This window comes from Engraulis encrasicolus, chromosome 4 (assembly GCF_034702125.1).
Source record: "Engraulis encrasicolus isolate BLACKSEA-1 chromosome 4, IST_EnEncr_1.0, whole genome shotgun sequence".
In the NCBI taxonomy this organism is placed as follows: Eukaryota; Metazoa; Chordata; class Actinopteri; order Clupeiformes; family Engraulidae; genus Engraulis; species Engraulis encrasicolus.
Genome location: NC_085860.1, coordinates 40,478,309 through 40,496,852, shown reverse-complemented (window position 1 = coordinate 40,496,852; position 18,544 = coordinate 40,478,309). Strand labels below are relative to the sequence as shown.

Sequence of the window (18,544 nt, the reverse complement as noted above, 5' to 3'; positions counted from 1 at the left end):
CCAACTCCCATTAACATTGCGGTACAGCACTCCATTGCTCCATGCGCACAACTAAATTGGATTTACAGTATGTCTCACCAGTGCAAGAGGGCAGCCCTCAATGGCGCCACAAGGGAGCAGTGCGGCAGGACGGTTCCATGCACAGGGTACCTCAGTCATGGAGGAGGATGAGGGATCGCAGTGGTTAATTATTCCCCCTACTGAAGTCGAACCGCAACCTTTTTTTTTTATTTTTTTTTTATTGTTTTCCCTTTTTTTCCCTTTATTGTGAGATAGGACACTGAAGATATTGACAGGAAACGAATGGGGAGAGAGAGATGGGGAATGGTCGGCATATGACCTCGGGGCGGAATCGAACCCCTAACACCGGTGTAACAGACAAGTGCCCAGCTGATTGAGACACGGCTGGGACAAGGTAGACAAGTCTGACACCAGTACTGCTTACCCATGACTGCCCTTCAAGAATTCAAGGATTCAAGGAGTCAAGGATATTTATTTGTCATGTACATAGAGACACTTTCGTGTCACTTGTAATGAAATGCATGGCCGGTGCAAAACAAGTGTGCAGAAGAAGGGTGAAGAAGAAATAAAATAAAAATAAAAGGTGTGTGTGTGTGTGTGTGTGTGTGTGTGTGTGTGTGTGTGTGTGTGTGTGTTCAATCAAAGTAATTAGGAGGAATTCAGTAAGCAAATGGTATGAGGAAAAAAACTCAGTCTCTCAGTTCTAGCTCTGTGACAGCACAGTCGCCTTCCAAATCTCAGTTTTTTGAATGAGGTCAAGGGGCTGTTTGTTCAAACAGGAAGAATGTCTTATACTGTACTACACAAGGCACCTGCTCCAGCTCCAGCTCCTTCAACCCCCAAGGAGTTTTGGACCGCCGTTCGGCATCCATTTGTCCTTCCAAAATGGAATTGTCACGTGGAGTTGGAAGAGCTTGAATGTCTGATAATTCTCCTGGAGCTGATGTCAAGGATATGACACAGGACTACTTATTATTAAACTGAGCACTCCTCCTTGAAATAAGTTTTTAATCAACATAATACGGTACCTTGAGAGCATCATTGTTGTAAAGTAGCACCCTCTGTGGAGACATGCTGCCATTGAGGAGCATCATGCCATAATTAACAAACTCACCAATCATTTAAAAGTCAATACACGACACAAAGGTTGAGATGGTCAGCTTCGCTGAGCCCTCCGTATGGCCATGCCCATGGGGACCCAGGTTCGAGTACAGCCTGGGTCATTTCCCAACCCTGCCCTGACACTGTCCTGATAACTTCCTCTGTCCTGACATAATAAACACCCAAAAGCCCAAACATATGTTTTAAAAAGATGGCTGGCCTCTCCTCGTCTGTCATTCCTGCAGGTAAGTGTTGGTCCAGACTGAGAAGCCACGACATGCCAAGGACTCTGAACCTCTCCAGGTTTATGGGTGAGCATGTGTGCAGATGTGGGTGGGCATTTCATTTCTCAATCTGTCCCTGTAATTGTGTCCTAAGTCAGTGATGTCTGCAGTCCTATTTTCATTTTACAGAAATGCAGATTACCGTCTGTACTATAGTTATATCTCCCGGACAAAAAGAGTCTATTGAAAATCTTTTTGTCAGCCAAATTGTAATGTCCAAGTCTTAATCTATCTCTGAAATGTCATAACAATGTTGTAAATTATATGTAGTTGAGCATTTACAGGAGAGTGACCAGCGGGCCCATAGCAATTAGCACATAAAAGCAAACAAATAAAACTGAATATTTTTTTTACTTCGTCCCCCAATATATTGATGTCATGCACATTCCTGGAGGAAGTCTTCTGGCCAAAGAACTGTGCGGGCAATGCATGAGGAAGTGGTTAAGAGAGGTGCTTCTTCAGAAGAAAGACAAGAGGAAGGAAATTCCGAAGTACTCAAAATGGGACCATTTCTATGAATTGACTGTGGTGCCTCTATATAAAGGCCGATCAAGATACCGATTGAACATCAACATTCAGACCACCAACTCCTCTCTGCAGTCTGCCTCCAGCCTCAGCTCCATCGTTGCTAAGATGAAGACTCTGATCGCTCTCACTGCTGTGGTGCTGATCGTTGCTGTTAATGGTGAGTGCAAACTATGAAATTTTGACATGACAAATCAACATTTTAGACTCAATGGATGACAGCCTTATTACAAGCAGCAAGTGCATTCTTTCAGTAGCTGGTGCTCCTGGTTGGACTGAAAACATAGACTGCTTCCAGTATTCACTTTGTGGTCAACAGATTATAAAACTTGAAATCTCTCAGCATACTCTGCAGCAAATGCCTTATACATTTCTCAAGCTCATCAAGTGTAACTGTGTGTGTGTGTGAAAGATTTAATATTTCTTTTTCCTATTTGGTTGCAGCTCAGTATTCCCCCACCACCACTGAATGCTGTCCAAAACACTACCTCTCCCCAATACCCGGCAAGAAGGTGGTGTCTTACATCACAACCAGCAGTAGATGTAACCTGAAAGCTCATGTGTAAGTAGTGCGAATATGGAATCTCTTTTTAAAATTAATGTAACATTTATTTTGCCAGGATTGCAGATACAAAGTGGCGGTCAGACACAAACAAACACATTAACACATAGATGTATAATAATAATAATAATAATAATAATAATAATAATAATAACAATAATAATAATAATAATAATAATAATAAATAATGCCACAACATCATCATGACTGGATCAACTCAATTTTCAATTAGCTACACTGTATTTTTGCTTAGATCGGAGTGTGTGTGTGTGTTTTAACTCAATTTCCTCTTTTTTACGTTTCATGTAGATTTACAACTGTGGCTGGAAAGGTGTGGTGTGTGGACCCTGACCTTGACTGGGTACAGAAAATTGTCACCAAGTTGGATGAGAAGAATACTGCTGCTACGCCAACCAAGCTGTGAATAAGGAATCTTCTTCTGAAGGATGGGTGGAGCGCACACCAGGATTATCCTGACTCTCACCAGATGAATTCTTTCCGTCTTGCTCCACAAACTTACCTCGTGTGAGAGCACGAAACTGAGTGGAAATACACAATTGGGTCTGGCGAGAGTAAGGCAACATCAGGCTATTATTGTGTAGGCCTAATACTGTCATGTGCTGCTTCGGTCTTGCACTACTGTTGTTCTTAGTTAATTGTTCTATGAAAACAATTGGGAAATTGCATGTTGTTTACATTTTGGGTTTATTTTTGTAATAATTAATTATGAATACTTTGTGGAAATAAATAATTAAAATTAATATTTGTAATAAAATATTTTAAAATGAACTAAACTCCTTCTGTTATTTGTTTCCCTCCTAAAAAAAACCTTCTGTGCTGAATGTGCAATTGATCTCAAAAATACTACATAGCAGTTGTAGTTTCTTGTGGTGTCATGACGTGTCAATAGAGCATGTGTCTGAGTTTTCCTCAAAGGGCATGTGTTGTCTGGTTTTCTTAGAGCATGTCAGACCATTTTTTCAGGCTTTGTTAAACTGACCACGATTTTACTGAAAAGGCTATGTAAGCAACCCCTTGGATCCAAAAGAGAGTCTCGACTGATGCTCAAGCTGTCTTTATTTTTGTTGTAGCAGAATCACCATGGTCACCTCAGCACCGTGAAAACTGTGTTGGGGCATTTAAACAACCAAAAAACAACAAATGACCATACAGTCTTCACAGTACATTTTTACATTTTTGCTCATCAATTGTTCTCTAAAAACATCAAAAGGAATTAATTCACTACATCACAAACAACAAAAGTAAGCCATTTAGGCCTAGTCAAAAACACACGGTAGAAAGTTACACATCAGACACAATATTTCAAATGACAGCAAAATAACAAACATACCTCACTGTGCTCACCAAGGATGCTTAATATTGTTTTCTTCTGTTGTTTAAAACAGGCGTCAAGTCCTTTTTTATGTGCAAAATGAAGCAAGTTTAAGCTGGAGCCTGGAGATCAAACTTTTGTGCTCAATCACAAACAAAGCCAAGCAGCTCCCTGATTACCTACACCAGAGAAATTACATCTGTAGGACTGCCTTTACACATCTCTCTCTTGTGGAGCTATGGTGTCAGGCGAAGGACAAACTTCAACTAGGCAAAGGAAAAATTAAACTAACCTGCAGTCCATTCATGATTCACACATACACTCACACACACACACCAACCATTTTGAAGTACATAGAAAAGTAGAAATATTTTTTGATTCAATTTAATGTTTTTAGAAAAATATAACATGTAAACAAACACGTTTAGACTAAGACAAAACAAAACATATAATACAAAGACTAGTGCGGTCCTTTACAGGCTACTTGCCTGGTTACCACTAGACCTAATCACAAATGAGATTAGGTCTGGCTACCTGCCTATAGGCCTACTGTAAATTCCGTAGGGGGCAGAATACTATGACACCCTGCCCTGCTCTCCGAATGGATAGAGACAGGGACCACAATCTGGTCTGTTATGAGTCAGCTTCTATACTGTCTTTCAGATCGGAACGATTGTGTAGAACTAAGGGTGTTCCCAGGCTACTGCTTCCACAATCAATCAAATACCAGGTCAAATAGTAGCCTAATTGGTCAAAAGGCTGAATTAACGTAGGTTGCTTATCCATACGCATCCGTATGCGTTGGTTCATCCATATTTTTCTGTAGCCTAATCTTGCACTCGGAGTGTTAGTATGCAAATAATGCTGGAATCAGTTAAACTGTTTACATAGTATACAACATAGGGGCCTAGGTTTTTCTGTTTGTAAACATAGTGTTTTGAGGAGGGGCAAGATAGCCCAGGCAGCCAACCATGTGAGCTCATTTTTTGACTGATAGCGGTTTCCAACAATCAGAGGTTGAGCAGTGCGCAGCCAGGGTCGCGCTGCCAGGGGAAAGGAAAAAAAAAGAAAACCCATGTATAGCTGTGTCAACAGCTCATGATCACAAGTTCAACATTAAGACCTGTCATATCCACAGCCTTAGAATATCGAATAGGCTATGTGAAAGCTACATGACATTACATTGCACTAAGCTGACGCTTTCATTTATTCAAAGTGACTAGTTATTATTTTTCAGGGTATTGGTTACAGTCCCTGGAGCAATTTGGGGTTAGGTGCCTTGCTCAAGGGCACTTCAGCCATGGATGGAAATGTATAGGGAGAGGGATTCAAACCTGCAACCCCTAGATTGAAAGATCAACTCTCTATCCACTAGGCCAAGGCTACCCTATTTTTATTATTATTATTTTTATTATTATTATTATTATTATTATTATTATTATTATTATTATTATTATTATTATTATTATTAATTTGAATATGCCCATTCATTGAGAATGCCCTCTCCCTCAAAGTGGAGCAGGCAAAAAAGGGGACAGCCCATTCAGCGCTTGGGTCCTTCATGTAATCAGCTGACAGTAGTGTTTACCTTTCTGTTATTTTTCTGTTCATGAATTCTTTCTCGAATCAGAGAAGATGATTAAGGCTATCTTAATTTTCAACAATCATGGGAAACCACGCCTCATACGATTTTATCAGTACTTCGTAAGTGTCATGACGATAAAGTAAATACGGTTAGATCTAGTGACTATTTTTGGGATTTGCCTCTACCGTTAACATTTAGCTAATGATAGCTGAAACGTGCTAGCATTGTGTTTCAAGCGAACGCAAATTTACAGTCTATTGACCTGGCAAATATTGCTTCTAAATTAATTATGCAATTAAAAAACACATACTTAATAATTCGCTCATCGCGGCTATCTAACCAACTAAACAAATATTCTTGAAGACGAGTCTCTTTCTGGCTAGTTGTATGGAAAGGTGGCCTTGCTACGCAGTGTCTGTCGAGCAGATGACATTATCACTTCAGTCGTGTTGTTAGCTGCCAGTGTTTTTGTATGTTGGTGTTGCTCTACAATTGTGTGCAATTTTACGTCTGTTAACGGCTTTAGTGCTGATAACCGTATTGCTCTTATACGCATCTTACCTGCTATGTCATGAAGCTAACCACTATGTGAACATCTTGTCTTTTTGAACAGGCCGAGGACATGCAACAACAAATAATCAGAGAGACATTTCATTTGGTGTCCAAAAGGGATGACAACGTCTGCAATTTCCTAGAGGGTGGAAGGTAATTTTGGTCCCTTATCATTCGGCCATTTTATGCTATTGATAGTGTTTGTTGACTGAATATGACGTTAGATAGAAGTATAAATTCAAGGCTGATATTGAGGAAGAATCCTTATTAACCACCTTGTAATGATGAGATAACATCTTAATCAGCTAGAGCTGAAACATCAAGACACCATGGCTGTAGATTTATTAAGGGATGGTGCTGTACCATTCGGTCAGACTAAATCCCAAAAGGAAGGCTTTGCTGTCCCTACAGGGTGCGTCACATGACATTTCAGATGCTCATTGTCTCTTCATTTCCCCCTCTCTTAGCCTTATCGGAGGTTCAGACTACAAGCTGATCTACAGACATTATGCCACCCTTTACTTTGTGTTCTGCGTGGACTCTTCTGAAAGTGAGCTGGGGATTTTAGATTTAATTCAGGTGAGTCTGAATTAAATGTGTTTACATTGGAGAAAAATACAGACAAATACAACTTCTAAAATGAAAAGATATTTCATCAAGTTTAATATTAAAAAATCAACCTAAATAACAAGCAACAAATGCCACAACATTCCTGTATGCTGTCCAATAAGTAGCCTAATTTACATTTTTTGGCTACGTAAGTGTATGGTTTAGCAGCCACTTACTTGTAGAAATTTTAATATTGTCTTTTATTATAGCTGAATAGGAATGTAAATAATTAAGCTACCATAATTGTTAGTTATTGCTTTGCAGAATATAGCATGACTAGTTGTCTTGTACAAAAAGGAACTTACAACCTGATGTATTTTTAGGAAGTGCGAGTAGTTGAAGGACAGAGATTGAAAAACAATAGGCTCATTGCTGGACATAAGCAGTATACGTTCTGTTTATTTTGTTGGATGTCAGCATTAATATCATGATAATAAAAGATGCATTAAAGATTTACAAGTGGGACCAATTAAAAAGTGAGGTTTAAAGAGTCTTACTTTTATGTGGTTTCACCTTACTGATCTGGTTTATCTTGCATTTGGACTGTAGAAGTGTGTAAATATACAAGTCTGTTTCTGTGCGCAACCATCACTTTTATTGAATGAATGTTTGGAGGCATGCAATGGGAAAACCACTACAATAAGACTTTGGCAATGCAAGCCGACTGACTTAACTTCTTAATTCAGAGAGCTGTAACAAACTGTCTCGTCACAGGGGGGTGACAAATCTGCACATTCTGTGTGGGGAATGTAAATCCATAAAGCTCTAGTACAAAAAGGAAATTCCAAAGTGAAAATATAGTACAGATAAATAGTGAATAGGCTGTTTTAATGTTAATAATGTTTTATTGTTATTGCTGTTATTGTTTTAAAAGCATTGGAAACTAGCTTCTTGCTATAAATGCTATGATGCTTGCTGTTTGGCTGTTTTGCAACCTACATGCTATGTATCTGTCCCTAACAAATAAACGAAACGAAACAAATAAACAAAAGCTGTAGAGTATGAAAGAGTATATACATAGTATTGATACAGGTCAGTAACAGAGCAGGAAACTAAAGTGGAAAACTGGGGCATTCTGCTATGAAGTATCTTCTGAGCATTACCCTGGTCCAGCTGCTCACTTACTTGTGACCTCATGCCAGGACATGGTGGCTGTTTGTATTTCTTCAGATTGGTAGTTCTTTTTTATTAGAATAATCAAGGTGTCCCCCCTCTATCTGTCTGTCATGCCAGGTGTTTGTGGAAACCTTGGATAAATGCTTTGAGAATGTTTGTGAACTGGATCTCATCTTTCACATGGACAAGGTAAGTTTGTGTCCCATCACTTTACTTTTATGAGGTTGAACAAAAGAAGTGTCAGTTAGCAGTCAAAAAGACATGCCAATCTCATTGAGTTTATTTTAAAAAAAGGCAACGCAGATCACTACCAAGAGAGAATATCCTTGAGCTTATCAGCATACCACCATGCTATGAAAATGCACTAATTTGCAAATTGTCCTAACCAACAAACAAGTCCTAGTGCAAATATTATCTCTTTAGCAGCGGTTGAAGACAAACCCGTTTTGCATACTTTTATAGTTTGGGTGTCTACTGCTCCTCACTGCAGGTCCCCAGCCAAAACAAAAACAAAACAGCCATTTATCTACAGAGCAACATGGGACATGAATTTCCCCTCTGGGATAAATAAAGAAAAATTCAAGTCTAAGTCTTGTTTGCTGGTAGTTGAGAAATCTCAGATGTGCTTTGTTTTTCTTTTTTAGTGGGTAATTTTTATATTTGGAGAGCATCACTACTGGATTAACACACGGTTGAATTGTGCTTCTGCTGTTTGCCATGTAGTGAGCTTGAATTGTAAACGGGGGATGGGGGCATAATGACGGCTGGCAAGAAGCTCTCATCATGAAGAGAGAGAAAATAAACTGTCAGTGTCCACAGTAAACTTGACCAGATCTCCTACACCTGACAGGGATATTGTGGCAAGAACTTTGCAAACTTATTTTCAGTGGTTTTCAGTGGTTTTTGAGCCAAGGCACCACATTCGTCTGTCACATTGAATGACAGTTTTGTATGATAAATAAAAATAATGTGCTATATAAATATTGATTGATTGATTGATTGATTGATTTATTGATTGATTGAATGAAAAATGACACACAACCAATTGAAAAATGGTGACTGAAAATGCAACTCTGCTGCCTGTATTAGTAAAATGCAGTCATTCTGTAATATCCCCGCCCACATTGCACTTGATGATCTTTCAGAAGTGGACAGTACTTTTCCCTGGCACAATGGTTGAAAAACATTGCTACAGTCCATAGAGCTTAACAATACTTAAGTTTTCTCCTCTTTAATAGCGGTGGTTTAGAAATTAGCCTGAGAGTCTGCAGCAAACTTCTTTGAATAGTTCGATTTGTGTGTCTCCCTGTGTGATCTGCCTGGTACACTCCCTGTAACTAATTATTAACAGGAGAAAATGATGCGACACACAGGGACATTGTAGACAGAGTAGATGATTTTATCAATCATTTCACACCTTTATGACTACCATGATAAGATAACATCTTGGCCTATCATAAGCATGATGCATTTGAAGATGGCCATGAAGTGTTCTGTGTTTTATACTCTATATTTAGCCTGCTTTGAAATGGCTGTCTGGTAATCTGATGTGTTGGTTATTAACCTGAGTGGCACCATCTGCTCTGATAAAAAACATCAGTAACTCAAGCCAGGCATCATTCACGCATATTGCACCAAAAATCTCATTATATTTGTGTGTGTGTGAGAGAGCGAGCGAGCGAGAGAGATTTATATTTTTAATTAATATTTTTAATATTTTTTTGGTTTTGCCGTCATCAGGATAGAATCAGGATAGAATAGTGCTGGGTGAAAGGGAGGGGAAGGGTAGGGAAAAATTGCCCAGGCCCATTGCCCAGATTGGAAGCTGGGTCCCCAATGGCAATCTTGCCTGTACAGGGTTCTAGCTAGCGCAAAAGTGCGTGACGGCCCGTTACGCTATAATTTTGGACCGTGACGCTTATTTTGGACCGTTACGCTTATTTTCAATACAGCGTAACGGCATTTTGTCTGTATTATGTAGGCTACAGCCAGATCAATGCCACATCGCCCTTCTGCCAAACCTGACACATGTCATACTCACTGTATTTAAATGACAATATAGCACTCTACTACTACTACTACCAGCCTACTACTGACCCTGAGCACGGGGGCTCCGCAAGGTTGTGTTCTCAGCCCCCTGCTGTTCACGCTGCTGACACACGACTGCACAACGACCCACAGCACTAACCATCTAGTGAAGTTTGCGGATGATACAACACTGGTGGGCCTCATCACCAAGGGCGATGAGACTCACTACAGAGAAGAAGTAGACCTGCTGGCCAGATGGTGCAAAGACAACAACCTCCTGCTGAATGTCAACAAGACCAAGGAGATTGTTGTCAACTTCCAAAGGGTCCAAAAACAACTGCCACCACTGACCATCGACGGCGATGCTGTGGAGAGAGTGAGCAGCACCAAGTTCCTTGGAGTGCACATCAGCGACGACCTCTCTTGGACCACCAACACTACATCACTGGCGAAGAAGGCCCATCAGCGTCTCTACTTCCTGTGCAAACTAAAGAAGGCAAGTGCTACACCCTCCATCATGACAACATTCTACAGAGGAACCATAGAGAGCGTCGTGTCCAACTGCAACACAGTGTGGGGAGGAAGCTGCACGGAGAAAAACAGGAAGACACTCCAGCGTGTTGTGAACACAGCGAAGAAGATCATTGGAGTACCACTCCCCTCCCTGCAGGACATTTACCCCACACGCCTCACCCGGAAAGCACTGATGATCATCAAAGACACAAGCCACCCTGCACACAAACTGCTCAGCCTCCTGCCCTCTGGAAAGAGGTACAGGCGCCTCCGTTCCCGTACCACCAGGCTGGCGAGCAGCACAATGCACCAAGCGATCAAGATGCTGAACACTCAACCCACTCTCCCTCCACTGTCAGCCTCTAGCCAGCAAGGCCACTGACAACCCCCCCCCCCCCCCCCCCATCCCCCCACCACCATATCTGCGACTGAACATTCCACCTGCACTACTATACTCGTGACTGAACTTTCAAACTGCACTAACTCAAAACATGCACACACACACACACACACACACACACACACACACACACACACAGACACACACACACACACACACACACACACACACACACACACACAAGCACACTGCACTTTCTGCACTAAACCCAAACATACACACAATGACACACACACACACACACACACACACACACACGAAACACACCACACAGGACACACGAACACACACACAAGACCGCACACCGCACCTTCTACCTGCACTAAACACACACACACACACACACACACACACACACACACACACACACACACACACACACACACACTGCTGCTGGTGTACTTGACAGACCTTTTTTAATATTTATTTTCTTCAAAATGCTACTATTACCATGTCAGAACGCTATAAAGGACTTTTTTTAGGAAAAGCACAAAAGCACAACAGATACCTCTTAATGTATGTCCTCTACAAGTCTTCTGTTGTCCAGTCTTGCACTTTAAATGTCTGTATGAGCACTGTCTATGTCCATACTGTCTTAAGTCCATGTATAAGTACTGTCTATGTCTATACTGTCTATGTCCTTACCTAGATTAGTCTATGTCTAATGGGAAAGCAAGAAATGTAATTTCAAATTCTTTGTATGACCAGTGCATGTAAAGAAATTGACAATAAAACCTACTTGACTTGACTTGACTATTTTTATTTGTCGCGGGGTTTTGACGGCTTGTATTAATCTCTGTGACAAGCGTATGAAACAACAACAAATGCACGTGTAGCATCGCATCCTTGTTTCTCCAAAGCGTAGTTGCCAACCTGTTAGCAGTGTCAGCAGTAGTGCTGGGTTCGTTACTTGTTACCATACAAACAAATCAGGAGACATTGGGCGCTAAGCGCTGACATTGGGAGTTGACAGTATTCGAAAGAGGACAAAGTAGGTGGGAGAAGACGTGACATATCTCCGTAACGGTGAGAGGCACTTTTTTTCTAAGCTTGCCGGTTGACATGTGGCGTGACTACAAAAAAAACCCCGCATTCGTAGCAAAAGGAGCGTCTTCTGTGGCTAGGCTAATTGCATGCGAAAGGCACCCGGCACCAGTCCTGTGGTTTTAGGACGCGCAAGCTGTACAATAGCGCGAGCTCGGAAAATGTGTCAAACTGCACTTGTCTCGGAATCGGATCACTCGGACATTGATATGCCCTAAATGCACACACGGTTCACAGTGCTCCTCAACGTTTTCAAAACTAGTGCAACTGTGAGAAGGAGGGGACACCGCGACACACGTCTCTTCCTCTTAATAGATCTCTATTTGCGCGTATGCGCCCGAGAGAGGGAGTCATATACCTCTCCAATCGCAAAAGTTCACAGACAACGGTGTTTCGTTACCAACTTTTTAGTAGTAACTCGTTAGGCCTACACTACTTTTATCAGAAAAAAAGTAGTTACATTACTGCAACCCAACACTGATAATTTACCTTTTAGGTACCCCTAGAATGGCCTATTTTTACCTTAAAATGTCAAAAACTCCACACTGTATCTGGTGCAGGTGCATTAGCATGCTGTGCCACAGCGGCCCTATGTGCATTGTATTTCAATAGTTCACTCTCTGAAATTTGGATTAAGCATGTATGCTATTGCATACATCTTCGTTCTCGCTGGAGAACGGACTCTCACAGGAGAGTGGTTGTCCACGCGGTGGACTGATCATCGAAGTGCTTCACGGGGTCGGCAGCGACCACTGCACTCAAGAACAAACTCTCGCGGGAGAGGGGCTGTCCACGCGGTGAACTGATGATCAAAGTGCTTCACGGGGTCCGCCGGTGTCCTGTCTATATGAGCGACCCGTCGAGATGTGATTCTCTTCATTACTGAGCATGCGCACGCATGCGCACACCCTCGCGGTGGTTTTCGCGGGTGATTGCCCATCGAATTGTGAGACCGCAAGTTACCATATAGGATCCCCTGAGACTGTCAACTTTAGTGACTCAAACTGTAGCCTATGTCCTCCGAGGTTACCACCAGTCATCCATAGTCTAGTTAGCCTGTAGCCTGTCCACCGACTGTCATGGACTGAAAGTTACGATATATCCCCTGGGGGGAAAACGGGAAATTGCGTGGATCATCCAGCAGATCATTGGAAAATCTGCGAAATAGCGTGGCCTCGAACATTTGCAACTTTGTTGCCTAACCGTAATCGCTCACACACTCAGCCTCGAACATTGTAACATCGATCAGAAAAGACTATTTATGCAGAGGAGGCGTTCTCATTGCAAAATGGAAAAAATCGCCACCTCTGATTGAGCTGTCAAAATGCTCCCTCCACCCTTTTCACTCAATAATTTGAATCGACTGCATTGTAAAATGCCTGAACATGGTAATAAGAAATGCACTGGTGGGGATGTTATGAAAATATGATTCCGGTCATTAAAAGACAGACATCTGCCAAAACAAAGCCACAATAGGCTACGCTATCTGCTATCTGGGAATATCTAAACCGCGCTTTTTTTAATCCCCATAGCACATGATTTCATGTGGCAATTTGCCTTGCGAGCCCACGTCGCATTGAAACCAAACCAACAGCAAATGACTGCATTAAACAACCCGTAGTCAGGCCCTGATCCCAAACACTTTCTCCAGTATTTGCGCAAACTCAACTCAGTCTCTTTCATATGGCACGTTTCTTAACTTGCTTAAACGAGAGGCTCACTGTGTTTTAGTTGTCAGCAGCCGCACGAACGATTGCACACCCCTGTCCGTGAAATAAACAAAGTATGGGTTGTTAAAACAGTCCTACGTGGACCGATTGAAACGCCTTCCGCGGAAAACCAAGGTCGCTCATTTAGATGAGGCATCGCAAATCGATAGAACACCACTATCGAATAGGGCGACCGGTCGCTCATCTCGACGAGGCAACACATCTCGACAGAACACCGGGACCACTGCACTTAAGAAGCGGAGAGATTACGTGCCGTATTGGGCAAGATCGCTGGCCGTGGTGCTGAAGCACTGCCACGGCCGAGAAACCGGCATCTTCGTTCTTGCTGGAGAATGGACTTCTCGTGATCGTGCCGCTCTCGCAGAAGAGTGGCTGTCCACGCGGTGGACAGATCATCTAAGTGCTTCACTGGGTCCGCAGGGACCACTGCACTTGAGAAGTTGAGATAGATTACGTGGCGTAGAGCAAGACACCTGACGAATCGATCGAACAGCGGTACAAGGGAGGCGAAAGGGGAGGTGGTGGGACGAGCGAGAAAGAAAATTTCTGCCCGGAGACGGGTGAGTGGAGAATAAATGCTGGATATATAATAAAGGGGCATTCCACATTTTCTGTGCGCTGAATTTCCAGCGAATGACGGCAGAGCAGAGAATGAGATGCAGCTGGTTAAATAGGCGTGCCTATCTTTTCGCGCCAATTCAGGTAAATGACAGTTAAGTGGAGAACAGAATGCAGGTGGTAAATTAGGCATTCCAAATTTCATTACGCTTCTCTCGAACTTTCGTTTCGTAAACAGAACGAGCATTTCTGTACAGTTTAATTTATGTACTGTGCATGTACAACATTTATCATCTCTGTCTGTTCTACATCACTTGTTTACTGCTGTGCTCTGTCTTGACGTCACACTGTATACTTGGTTGTATGTCCTCTTTGTAAGTCGCTTTGGGCAAAAGGGTGTGCTAAATGTAATGTAATGATATCGTTTGTCTTGGTCAGGTGCATTACATCCTGCAAGAGGTGGTGATGGGAGGCATGGTGCTGGAGACCAACATGAATGAGATCGTGGCTCAGGTGGAGATGCAGAATCGGATGGAGAAGTCAGAGGTGGGCCTTTTTTTTCTTTGGGATAAGTGAGAAGGTGGCTCTTGAAAAACGCCTTTGGAATATCTGTCTGAAGCCCTTATGGCTTCTAAATGTGTGTCTTTGGAAAGGATGTATGCTTATTTTTAAAGCAATTTGTAACTGTGGCTGTTAGAGTCCACATCTATTGTTTGATAGAGTGAGGGGTCGGCACACTTATTACTTTTGAAAAAAAAAAAAGGATTTAAAGTGTGCGGCCTCCTCACTCTAAAATTGCTGTCAGCCTTTGTCCCGCACCTTTTAATGGGATGTGCACATTCTTCACCTTCAACTATTGTCTTAATGATGCATTCTTTTTAGGGACCATCAATCTGTCTAGGAACTAAAGATGGCCATAATCAATAATATAATGCATGGCTATAATAGCATTTTTTATGTTATTATTATGGGGTCCCTGTATTACATAAATAAAGTATGTAATATATCCCAGCAACCCTTCATGTCCTCATGAGCATCAAAACACTTGTCTTTTAGAGTACTTTAACGTATACCTCGTGACTTTTTTCCTCCTTGTGTTTGTTTTCAGGGTGGGCTGTCTGCCGCCCCTGCTCGAGCTGTGTCAGCGGTAAAAAACATGAACCTTCCAGAAATCCCTCGCAACATCAACATCGGTGACATCAACATCAAAGTCCCCAGCCTCTCCCCGTTTTGATCAGAAACTCCTGTTTTCTGAGTGCGTGTGTGTTTTTTTTTTTTTTTAAATCATGTTACTCTGAATGTCAAGACGAATGACATTGTAAGCCTGTTTTTTTCCTTTTGGTGTCAAATGTGAGACCAGATTCTTGGCTCTCCTTGATCCATGTCTGTACTGTACCAAATGATGTATGTAGGGCTTATAAAGTCCCACTTATGGTCTTTTTTTCCCAGTAACTCATGCCAAGGCCCGCGCGGTCACTTATTTATTTATTGTTTTGTATAGAAAGTCCCAGAGCATTTCAGACATTCCAAGGGTTTTCGGGAAGGATAAAATGAAGGGATCGAGAAGGAACTGTGGTACTAATGAAGCCATGACGTGTTTGAGGACCAGGAACATCTCCAGGGTCAATACTGTTATGAGAATGTGGCACATCCTTTCATTAAACCAATTCTCAAATATCAGGTGTGTGTTCATGTGTGTGTTTTTGTGTGTGTGTGTGTGTGGGATTACGCACGTATTCACTAAAGCACGACAGTGGGCAGGGCTGAACTGGGGCAGAAATAGGACTTAAAGGGGTCTCTAAAATATATTTTTTTATTGGGGCCCACGAGGGTGCAGGGCCCACCGAGAAATGCCCGCTATGCCAGATGGCCAGTCCAGCTCTGATAGTGGGTGGTGTTTGATTGAGGACTGCAGCTCTAGGGAAAGTGCACTGGCATCCGTCAAGAGTTGGACATATCGTAACTTTTTTTGGTAGAGGTGTTGCATTCAATACATCACATGCAGAGCCACATTTCAAAGCAGCAGCATATGAACCCGCCCAACACAAGTGAAAAAGAAAGTAGTGCAATGCTTCAGACTAGCGTGTGTAATCCGACCTCGTGTGGTGCAGTGCCCTAGTTGTGTCTGATCCTGCTGTTGGAGATCACTTGGTCAATGCAGGTCTGCAACCGCGGTCACTTTGATTTGACCTTGAAAAGTAGAAGACATCAGAACATTTCAGTAATGCCCCCTCCCTCCAGAGCTTCCAACAATATCTTATCAATAATGTACAGACTTGAATGACCAAACCCTCAGCCATCACCTTGACTTGTTGCATAAGCCCAAGGCAGAAACATCACTTTGATCTCCTGAATATTTGCGTCCATTTCTAAGACAAACCACGAGTGTTAATGAGGAATGGATTTGAAATCTGGAATTCCTGGGCAGAATAAGAAGAATAACCAAATAATATCTGTTGGCACCCTGTAATTGTTAATTGGTCAGATACACAGTACAGTTTACAGGACGTAGCAAAAATGTATGTACAGTGTATACACATTTTAAAACGTTGTAAATTAAGTGTTTGTGAAAGTTCATGCAATAGAATTGAAGCCATAATTTGGTTTTGTCACCACCTGCTCACAATCCAGCCTCCCCTCCGGTCATGTGAGTCACACAGAATTCTCTTGCTATTTCTTTGCCTTCACTTTCAATGTCTCCCATCATCAATGACTGTTGCAGGTCTCACTGCACAGACTTTAGACATCAGTTTGATCAGCAGTCAGTGACAAAACATTAAAATGATTTCTGTGGGCCACATTCTATTACTCTTCGAAGATTAAAGGTGCACTGTGGATGAGAGCCAGAGTAGGCATTGCAAGGCTGCTCATTGAAACTACTCCTTATTGCCAAATTCGATATTTTCATGAATGTTTACTGAGTAGTAAAGTAAAAGTAGGCTATTACAGTTGGTTTTGTAGCTAAAAGTGTCTCTCTGGGAATTCAAAATGGCAGACAAGAGAAGATCCACCTATGAAAAGTCCAATTTTCCCAGCCATAATGAATACTTAAAATGTGTGTGTGTGTGTGTGTGTGTGTGTGTGTGTGTGTGTGTGTGTGTGTGTGTGTGTGTGTGTGTGTGTGTGTGTGTGTGTGTGTGTGTGTGTGTACAAATAGACCAGCGGTTGTGTTGTTGTGTGAGGCTGCAACAGAGAAGGAAAGGGAAAAGAAAAAAAGCCTGGCCAAAGGTACGTATGTAAAACGTAGCCTAGAGTTTTGATCCCGTCTCTTATCTGCCACTTGTCACTGACCCAGAGTACTTACCGCATGGAACAGTGTCTTCCAGAAGGCTCCTGTCATGCAGTGCCTCTTCAGATAATAGCATCAAATAGGCTACCTTATATACAGCTCCAGGCCACTTTATTAGAATAGCATGAAAAAGTTGATTTATTTCCATAATTCCATCAATAATGTTAAACTGTCATGGATTATAGATTCATGGCCCAGTTTTTTTAACTATTCCAATCATTAAATTGTTTATTTTTACACATTTTGGTCTTCCAGCTCAAAAAAAACATGAATTGGGGAATTCGCATCATTAGAATATTGTAATAAAAACACAATTTTCTTCATCAAAATTTGTTTCACATCAGTGCACATCAAATCAGTTGAAATGTGGTACTTTCTACACAACATGCAATGTTCAATACTTGGTTAGGACTCTCTCTGTCTTAATATTATTAATAATAACGGCCATGATGCGTTTAACATTGAAGTCAATGGCAGAAACAGTGCATGGGAGTAATGGAAGGGCAGATATCCTTGATGCTTTGCCGTCAGCTGTTTTTGTATAGCTGACCTGGTGTCCCACACTTCACTCTTCAATATACCCTGTAGATTTCCATGCCACGTTTTGTCGCTAACTCACCGGTTTAATTCTAAATCACCAGAAATGAAACCCCATTGAAAATGAATGGGGTTTTATTTTTGGTGAGTTAGAATTAAACTGGTGAGTTAACACCAAAACGTAGCATGGGTATCTACGGGTATATTGAAGAGTGAAGTGTGGGACACCAGGTCAACAAACAAGAACAGCTGACGGCAAAGCATCAAGGATATCTGGCCTTCATTACTCCCATGCACTGTTTTTGCCATTGACTTCAATGTTAAACGCATCATGGCCGTTATTAAGACAGAGAGAGTCCTAACCAAGTATTGAACATTGCATGTTATGTAGAAAGTACCAAATTTCAACTGATTTGATGTGCACTGATGGGAAACGAATTTTGATGATGAAATTGTGATTTTATTACAATATTCTAATAATGCGAATTTCCCAATTCATGGGTTTTTTGAGCTGGAAGGCCAAATTATGTAAAAAGAAAAACTTGAATGATTGCAATAGTTAAACAACTGGGCCATGCATCTACAATCCATGACAGTTTAACATTATTGATGGAATTATGGAAATAAATCAACTTTTTCATGCTATTCTAATAAAGTGGCCTGGAGCTGTATTGCCTTGCATATACAGTAGTCTACATGTTAACCCAGTGTTTCTCAACCTCTTTTTAGGCGAGGCACCCTTTAAATTCATGAAAAA

At 41.6% G+C, this 18,544-nt stretch overlaps 2 protein-coding genes across 2 annotated transcripts; both read left to right on the top strand.

The window, feature by feature from the left end:
• The first annotated feature begins 1,333 nt into the window (after window positions 1-1,333).
• Window positions 1,334-3,287, top strand: LOC134448088 (monocyte chemotactic protein 1B-like). The gene is made up of 4 exons (XM_063197847.1): window positions 1,334-1,367; window positions 1,951-2,091; window positions 2,376-2,493; window positions 2,803-3,287. Exons 1-4 carry the CDS (start codon window positions 1,334-1,336, stop codon window positions 2,915-2,917), a joined length of 408 nt encoding a protein of 135 aa, XP_063053917.1. The 3' UTR covers window positions 2,918-3,287.
• Window positions 3,288-5,358: 2,071 nt separating this feature from the next.
• ap3s2 (adaptor related protein complex 3 subunit sigma 2) lies at window positions 5,359-15,641 on the top strand. Its single transcript, XM_063197423.1, has 6 exons — window positions 5,359-5,530; window positions 6,025-6,116; window positions 6,431-6,542; window positions 7,806-7,877; window positions 14,400-14,507; window positions 15,070-15,641. The coding sequence occupies exons 1-6, from the start codon at window positions 5,462-5,464 to the stop codon at window positions 15,193-15,195; spliced, it is 579 nt and encodes a 192-aa protein (XP_063053493.1). The 5' UTR covers window positions 5,359-5,461; the 3' UTR covers window positions 15,196-15,641.
• Window positions 15,642-18,544: the final 2,903 nt, after the last annotated feature.

Excerpts from the sequence above, each read along its gene's own strand:
- LOC134448088 (XM_063197847.1), top strand. The coding sequence starts at position 1,334 with ATGGCTGGCCTCTCCTCGTCTGTCATTCCTGCAG. Across the intron at positions 1,368-1,950 it reads CTCGTCTGTCATTCCTGCAG|GCCGATCAAGATACCGATTG; the intron begins GTAAGTGTTGGT and ends CTCTATATAAAG. Across the intron at positions 2,494-2,802 it reads TGTAACCTGAAAGCTCATGT|ATTTACAACTGTGGCTGGAA; the intron begins GTAAGTAGTGCG and ends CGTTTCATGTAG.
- ap3s2 (XM_063197423.1), top strand. The coding sequence starts at position 5,462 with ATGATTAAGGCTATCTTAATTTTCAACAATCATGGGAAACCACGCCTC. Across the intron at positions 7,878-14,399 it reads TCATCTTTCACATGGACAAG|GTGCATTACATCCTGCAAGA; the intron begins GTAAGTTTGTGT and ends TGTCTTGGTCAG. Across the intron at positions 14,508-15,069 it reads ATCGGATGGAGAAGTCAGAG|GGTGGGCTGTCTGCCGCCCC; the intron begins GTGGGCCTTTTT and ends GTTTGTTTTCAG.